The 8,458-nt window shown below is 43.4% G+C and overlaps 1 protein-coding gene across 1 annotated transcript; it reads right to left on the bottom strand.

The window, feature by feature from the left end:
• Nucleotides 1-3,471: 3,471 nt before the first annotated feature.
• On the bottom strand, nucleotides 3,472-7,887 carry fam229b (family with sequence similarity 229 member B). Its single transcript, XM_033021153.1, has 2 exons — nucleotides 7,551-7,887; nucleotides 3,472-3,755 (listed from the first exon to the last, which is right to left on the bottom strand). The coding sequence occupies exons 1-2, from the start codon at nucleotides 7,715-7,717 to the stop codon at nucleotides 3,644-3,646; spliced, it is 279 nt and encodes a 92-aa protein (XP_032877044.1). The 5' UTR covers nucleotides 7,718-7,887; the 3' UTR covers nucleotides 3,472-3,643.
• Between the last annotated feature and the right edge of the window lie 571 nt (nucleotides 7,888-8,458).

Here is an 8,458-nt window from a genome sequence, read left to right on the forward strand (position 1 = left end):
TTTCACTTGTAAACATAGTGCAACAAACTACTCAAAGGGAATTTTCGAGTGTTCTTGAACCTTCTACCTTTAGGCTAATTCAGCAGGAAATGCTGAGAAATGCCAGCTTTCTTGGCGCAGGTGCCAGCAATTGCTGGACTTCTCCAGTGGCTCTGAACTTGCTGGATAAGCTCCGCCAGCTATTTCCTGAGTGCGTTTCCCTGCAGAATTCTGCACACACTGCAATAACCATTTGCACTGGGAAATCTATTGGGTAGCAGAAGCACAACCAGTTCTCCTCCACCAACACACTCATTCACCTCGCTGAAACCGTTGTCCCGTTGAACAACTTCAACTCCACCCACTTCTCTCAAATCAAATTTGTACCTATGACACTTACAAGGGGGTGGCACAGTGGTAGTGTTGCTGCCTTCGGATACGATCATGATTATGGGAGCTGGCTGTACGGAGTTTGTACATCCACCCCGTGACTGCTTGGGTTTTCCCTGGGTGCTCCAGTTTCCTCCCACACTCCAAAGACATAAGGTTTGTGTGTCGGATATGCTATTGTGCAGGGATCACTGGTCAGCAAGGACAAATAGGACGGAAGGCCTGTTCCCGCATTTTAGTTTCTCTAAACTAAAAAAATAAACTAAATGAGCCCAAGCTATGAGTTATGTGTAATGGTCTTTGTTTTAATCATACCCAGCTCAAATTCCTTGATTCCTTTTTCAGTACATCAATGACGTTCGGCGAAGAATTTGGGCACATTGGCCTTCAGTCATAGTATTGCGTATAGAAGTTGAGATGATATGTTACAGTTGTACTGAAGGCAGATAAATCCCCAGGGCCTGATGGTCTGCATGCCAGAGTACTCAAGAAGGTGGCCCTAGAAATCGTGGATGCATTGGTGATCATTTTCCAATGTTTTCTCGACTCTGGATCAGTTCCTGTGGTCTGGAGGGTAACCAATTTTTAAGAAAGGAGGGAGAGAGAAAACGGGGAATTATAGACCAGTTAGCCTTACATCGGTAGTGGGGAAGATTCTTGAGTTGATTATTAAAGATGTTATAGCAGCGCATTTGGAAAGCAGTGACAGGATCGGTCAAAGTCAGCATGGAATTTGAAAGGGGAAATAATGCATGACTAATCTTCTGGAATATTTTGAGGATGTAACAAGTAGAATGGAAAAGGGAGAGCCAGTAGGTGTGGTGTATCTGGACTATCCAAATGCCTTTGACAAGGTCCCATACAAGACATTAGTGTACAAAATTAGAACACATGGTATTGGTGGTAGGGTATTGACATGGATAGAGAACTGGTTGGCAGACAGGAAGCAAAGTGTAGGAATTAACAGGTCCTTTTCAGAATGGCAGGCAATGAATAGTGCAATGCCGCAAGGCTCAGTGCTGGGACCCCAGTTATTTACAATATATATTAACGATTTAGACGAGGGAATTAAATGTAACATCTCCAATTTTGCGGATGACACAAAGCTGGGTGGCAGTTTAAGGTGTGAGGAGGATGCTATGAGGCTACAGGGTGACTTGGATAAGTTGGGTGAGTGGGCAGATGCATGGCAGATGCAGTATAATGTGGATAAATGTGAGGTTATCCACTTTGGTGACCAGAACAGGAAGGCAGATTATTATCTGAATGGTGTCAGATTAGTAAAAGGGGAGATGCCACCTGCCTGCGTCTGGTCCATATCCCTCCAAACATGTCCTATCCATGTACCTGTCCAACTGTTTCTTAAACGATGGGATAGTCCCAGCCTCAACTACCTCCTTTGACAGCTTGTTCCATACACCCACCACCTTTCACCTTGAAGCTATGTCCTCTGGTCCTCGATTCCCCTACTCTGCACAAGAGACTCTGTGCATCGATCCGACCTATTCCTCTCATGATTTTGCACACCTCTATAAGATCACCCCTCATTCTCCTGCGCTCCAAGGTATAGAGACCCAGCCTACTCAGTCTCTCCCTATAGCCCACACCCTCTAGTCCTGGCAACATCCTCGTAATTCTTTTCTGAACCCTTTCAAGCTTGACAATATCTTTCCTATAACATGGTGACCAGAACTGAACACAATATTCTAAATGCGGTCTCACCATCGTCTTATACAACTGCAATATGACCTCCCAACTTCTATACTCAATACTCTGACTGATGAAGGCCAATGTGCCAAAACCCTTTTTGACCACCTTATCTACCTGAGACTTGACCTTCAAGGAACCTGCACTCCTAGATCCCTCTGGTCTTCAACACTCCCCAGAGGCCTACCATTTATTGTGTAGACCCTACCCTGTTGGATGTCACAAAATGCAACACCACACACTTTTCAGTATTAAATTCCATCAACCATTCCTCAGCGCACCTGGCCAATCGATCCAGATCCTGCTGCAATCGTTCACAACCATCTTCACCATCTGAAAAACCACTCACTTTTGTATCATCAGCAAACTTGCTAATCTTGCCCTGTATGTTTTCATCCAAATCATTGATGTAGATGACAAACAGCAATGGGCTCAGCACCGAACCCTGAGACACACCACTAGTCACAGGCCTCCAGTCTGAGAAGCAACCTTCCACCATCACCCTCTGCTTCCTTCCATGGAGCCAATTTGCTATCCATTCAGCTATCTCTCCTTGGATTCCATGCGATCTAACCTTCCAGAGCAGCCTACCATGCAGAACCTTGTCGAATGTCTTACTGAAATCCATGTACACAACATCTACAACTTTGCCCTCATTGACTTTTTTGGTCATGTCCTCAAAAAAAGCAATCAGATTTGTGAGACTGGACCGCCCATGTACAAAACCATGCTGACTATCCCTAATCAGCCCTTGCCCACCAAAAACATGTATAACCTATCCCTCAGAATACTCTCCAGTAACTTTCCAACTACAGATGTTAAGTTCATCAGCATATAGTTCCCAGTATTTTTCCTGCAGCCCTTCTTGAAAAGAGGCATAACATTTGCCACCCTCCAGTCTTCCGGCACCTCTCCTGTATTTAAGGGTGACTGGTAAATTTCAACCAGGGCTCCCGCAATTTCCTCTCTTGTTTCCCATTTAGTTTTGATTTTAGTGTATGACGCTCTGACTGTATGACTCTAGGTCCCATTCGCTGCCACAATTTCAGCAGCAGCTCTACCGCTGTGCCACCATGCCGCCCTTTGTATACTTCCCTTCAACAGGGCAATATTCAAGGGGTTAACCAGAATTTATTCCTATTGTAATGCCAAATCCTGCAACAAATCTTCAAGCTACTATAGCAACGAGTTTAGAAAGGATCCCAAACGCTTTGTAACTAGAGATAATTCATGGGATTAACAAGTTAAAGTGAGGTCAGTTAGAGTAACTATATGACCCCTCTTAATTCCAGAATGATGACAGCACAATGTGCAGTCTGGAATCTGCCCATTGTCTGAACTTGAAACAGTTACTGAATTGTTCAATAACTGCAGAAATAATAAGTCTGAAGTTAATTTGACATCAGACGTTTTACTGACACAAATAGACTAGCAACCTCCAATGAGAATCACCAGTTATGAAACAACTTTTCAGACGCAACAAAGAAATGAAGACCTTCGGCGTCTGGCACCAACGTCAAGATTGCAGCTGCTGAAATTGAATCACAGGTGCTGATGCGATGAATTGTTAGGAAGCCTGTCCGCACTGTAAGTTTGAAGGTCTTCCCATGGTTACATAGACATCAATAGGCACATTGGTAATCGTCAGGCAGTGACTCCCATTGCATCTTCTAAGTTGCCTGTGTATTCAATAATTCCAGTTAATAAGGTAATTAAAACAAAAGGGCATTAAACAATAACATTTTATAATCATACTTACATAAATGGTGAGAGGAAACAAAGACCAATATCAGAATTAAACACAAAAGCTCAACTGGTGAATCAGAACACAAGTAGCATAAGAAAGGTCACTATGTATTCAATATATTGACAGTCCTACCAATATGCTTGCATGACTCCAAGTTAAGCACTCGAGGAATCTGCAACCACTTGCAGGTTTATTCAATGCAAATGCAAACTCATTTTTGCATGAGACCAATAATAGTAGCTGCTAGAACAGTGGCACCACATCTGGCTCTGTTGAACAGCTGGGTCGAGCTAAGTCTAGGTGAGCAATTGTGATAAGGGGCTGTTGATAGATGTACAAGCAAGTATTTCTGTGGCGGCAGGCAAGACTTCAAAATGGTGCCATGGTCAAGAATATCTCTGAGCAGGCGCAGGGCATTCTGAGAGTGCAGGATAAGCAACCAGAGGCCTTCATCTATAACGATACCAATGACATGCCGGAAGTGTCATACAAATAAAATTTTGGAAGTCGGGTAGCAATTTAACAAGAAGACCTCGAGGGTTGTTACCCATATCACACATTCATCTAGAGGAATTATGTCAGTAAGCTGGAAAGAGTGCAAAAAAAGATTCACAAAGATGGTACCAGGACATCAGAGCTTAAGTATAAGGCAGAGCCTGGATGGTCTGGTGCTTTTTCCTTGGAGGGTAGAAAGCTGAGGGGTGATGTAAAGAGGCATGTACAAAGATCAGGGATATAGATACGGTGAATGGTCACAGCCTTTCCCTGACTGGAGAGGAAGGGGAGTCCAAAACTTGACAGTTTATGTTTAAGGTGGGAGGGGAAAATTTCAAGAAGGATCCGAGCGGTGGTGTGTATATGGAATCAGCTGACGGGGTAAGGGGTGGTGTGTATATGGAATCAGCTGACGGGGTAAGGGGTGGTGTGTATATGGAATCAGCTGACGGGGTAAGGGGTGGTGTGTATATGGAATCAGCTGACGGAGTAAGGGGTGGTGTGTATATGGAATCAGCTGACGGGGTAAGGGGTGGTGTGTATATGGAATCAGCTGACGGAGTAAGGGGTGGTGTGTATATGGAATCAGCTGACGGAGTAAGGGGTGGTGTGTATATGGAATCAGCTGACGGAGTAAGGGGTAAAATGGATTAAATTACACCGTTTAACTGACATTTGGACAGGTACATAGATGGGAATATTTGAGAAGGATATGGGCCAAATGTAAGCAAATGGGATTACTTCGGGTAAGCAAATAAGTCGGCAAGAGCAAGTTAGGCCGAAGGGCATATTTACATGCTGCATAACTCAGTGACTCAATGATAATTCCACAATATAGTGTAAAATCATAAAGGAAATCAAGCAATCATGTGGATCCAATGATAAGACCTTCGGTGGCATATCGAATACCACAACATTTTTTTTGAAACTTTTGTCTTATGTCTTTTGACTTTCTAAGGATTAAAGATTTTCAAAAGAAAAGGCTGATGAAATGATTGTGAAATTTAGCTGAGAGGAGTGTCAGAGAATTTTACATTTCCACAAGACGCTTTGACGTTGCCACTCAATGATTGTTGCAAACGTTATAGGTTTGCAGGATTGAGGGTAAATTGTGTATATTTTACACATGTCGCAATCCACCATCCCCACTCCCCGGCAGAGATAACTGAGTCTGAAGAGCACTCTTGAACCAAAACCTTGCCTGTCTATGTCCTCCAGAGATGCTGCCTGACCCACTGAGTTACTCCAGCCCTTTATGTCTGTCACTGAGAGTATTATTTGTCTTAGAGTTGTCCAGCTGCATCCGGGACACTTACTATGGCGCAAGGCCTTCTGGATAAGCACCACGGCCATTGACAGCTTGTGTTCCGCCTTGGCATTGGGACACTTTCTGTGGCGGGTAGCCTTCTGGATAAGCACCGCTGCCTTTGCCGGCTTGTTTTCGATGTAAACTTGAGTAATCGTACAGTGTTGTGGAAATTACAAACTGCCAGACTGTTTACATAAGTGTGAGTTTATGCAAGTCGCCCATTGCATAGAGTGTCTGTACACACACACATGGTGGATTTCATTCTACTTTTGAACTTTTCCTTCAACTCCACTCACTTTCTTTAGATCAAAGGTATAGCTAGAGAAACTCACATGGATGCCTGCCCTCTAGTGGGGTGCGTACTTCTTTCAGTCCTATTTCGGTCCTCTCTCAACATCGTTCGCTACACTGTTGCTGCTCACTCCTCTCCTACAGAACTCAACAATATATATTTACTTCAGCTGCCAATTTCCGCCTTCACATAGTCCAGCTCTGTATGGCAGCAGCCCCCCAGCTGCACTACTGTGCTACCCATAAGTGCTCTCCAATAATCTTCACACCAACACTTGGTTAAATTTAATGGGATCAATTAGCTCCAAACCTTAAAGCAGCCTTGGTCTAATAATGGGTAAAAGTTCTGAATATCTGAAGTGTGCAAGAGTGACTGCTCTTGATGTCAAGGCAGCATTTAAAGTGTAGCATCTAGAAGTACAAGTAGAACTGAAGTTAATGGCATCAAGGGGAATGCACTTCAGTGGTGAAGTCACTTTGTTCAGTGGACTAAAGAAAATGGTTGAGGTTGATGGTCAATCCTCCCAGCATCTGGGCAAAAACATTCCTTTGTGCAAGTCAACATCACCACAGTGGAGATTACAATAGGAAGGAACAAAATGTTTTCCCTCCAACTGTGAAATTTGAGAAATAACCAGAGAGAGAACTAAGGAGGATAAATTAATATCAAATCAGACGCAGAAAAAAAAAGAGAATCAAGCAATTATAAATGAAATTAAAAATTATTCAAAATTTGTCTTCATTTAAAAAAAAAAAATTCAAAGTAATTCACAAACTTAGATAAAGTGAACTTCATATTAAAAATATTTTACTTTCTCTGTAGCAAACAGCTCATTATTAATCATCATTTAATTAAGAGCTTTTAAGTACTAGACTTTAATTGCCTTCGTCTTGCTAAGCAATTAATTAGCAAATAGAGCAATGAAAAAAAAAAGAAAGAAAAAAATGAAAGCAAATAGAGTAACTTCCAAAATTTCATGATGTTATTCTGTGGGAATAGTTTCACATCACTTTTTAAATTACTCTGAGTGGAAAAGTCAGTCCAGTCGTTCCATAGACATTGGGACATTTAGACCTGCAGGTTCTACTGACTGAGCTCTCCAGAGACTTATAGAAACTTACAAAATTCTTAAGGGGTTGGACAGGCTAGATGCAGGAAGATTGTTCCCGATGTTGGGGAAGTCCAGAACAAGGGGTCACAGTTTAAGGATAAAGGGGAAATCTTTTAGGACCGAGATGAGGGAAACATTTTTTACACAGAGAGTGGTGAATAACATCTCTGGAATTCTCTGCCACAGAAGGTAGTTGAGGCCAGTACATTGGCTATATTTAAGAGGGAGTTAGATGTGGCCCTTGTGGCTAAAGGGATCAGGGGGTATGGAGAGAAGGCAGGTACAGGATACTGAGTTGGATGATCAGCCATGATCATATTGAATGGCGGTGCAGGCTCGAAGGGCCGAATGGCCTACTCCTGCACCTATTTTCTATGTTTCTATGTTTCTATGTCATTGAGAATGAAAAACTGTTGACCAGCACACGCTACCTATCAGCCCGAGATTCCTTCGGGTATCAATGGGACCAGTGAAGTGAAGCATAAAAGGGAGAGAGAGAGAGACCTGCGCACTATCTTACCGTCCGTGATGGGGCGAAGGGAGTATCTCAGCGCACGCCTCCCAGTCCGAGGTGGAGCCCAGGCGTGGCAGCATGGCTCCCGCTTCACCCTGGCGTTCCACCGACATCAAACAGTCCCCCGCCTCCAGAAATCTCCTGGACTGCACAGCAGTCAATTCACCTGTCATGTTTTTAGCTTATGAGCTGCAGCTGGGATAAGTGGTGGCTGGATTAGAACAGAACGTTTAAATACAAATAAATATTTTTTCAACGCATCCCATCCAAAGCTAGAAAATTCCCATTATTTTTGCACACAAACAGGAGCTTATGTGTTTGTTTTTGCAAATCAACAAAGAGGGGGTACTTTGAACAGAAATGAGTCATCAGGTTCTCACTTTCTGGATAGAATCACAGTTCCTTTGATAATTTTATATCTATTCAAACCTGGAAAAATTTGTGTTTGTAGTCTTGCATAATTCATATTTACCCCTCATCTATGTTACCTTTCACATATGCAACATATTCCATTGCTCCATCAAATACACCTACAAAAAAGGTTCCTTCTGCTAAATAAATTAATTGTCTAATGACCTGAATTGAGGGAAAAGGCTGAGTTAATATTTAACCATACCTATCCAATCCCAGCCCTCATATAAACAGCCAACCAAACAGTTAGTCGGTGGGGGCGCTGCGAGACGGCTGCCCTGCCAGCAGCGTGTTCGTTATTTTGGCTTTTTTTTTAGTGTGTCCAAATGTTTGTTTTAGTGTCCCTTGGTGTGTCTTGTGTGGGAGGTGGTGAGGGGGTGGGTGGGTGGTGAGGGGGTGGGTGGGTGGTGAGGGGGTGGGGGGTGGGTGGGGGGGGGAGGGGGGGAAGGGGGGAACCGCTTTTGGTCGCCTCCTCGACGGAGAGGCGACTTTTGTCCATGTCG

The sequence above is a fragment of the Amblyraja radiata genome, chromosome 5 (genome assembly GCF_010909765.2).
Source record: "Amblyraja radiata isolate CabotCenter1 chromosome 5, sAmbRad1.1.pri, whole genome shotgun sequence".
NCBI lineage: Eukaryota > Metazoa > Chordata > Chondrichthyes > Rajiformes > Rajidae > Amblyraja > Amblyraja radiata.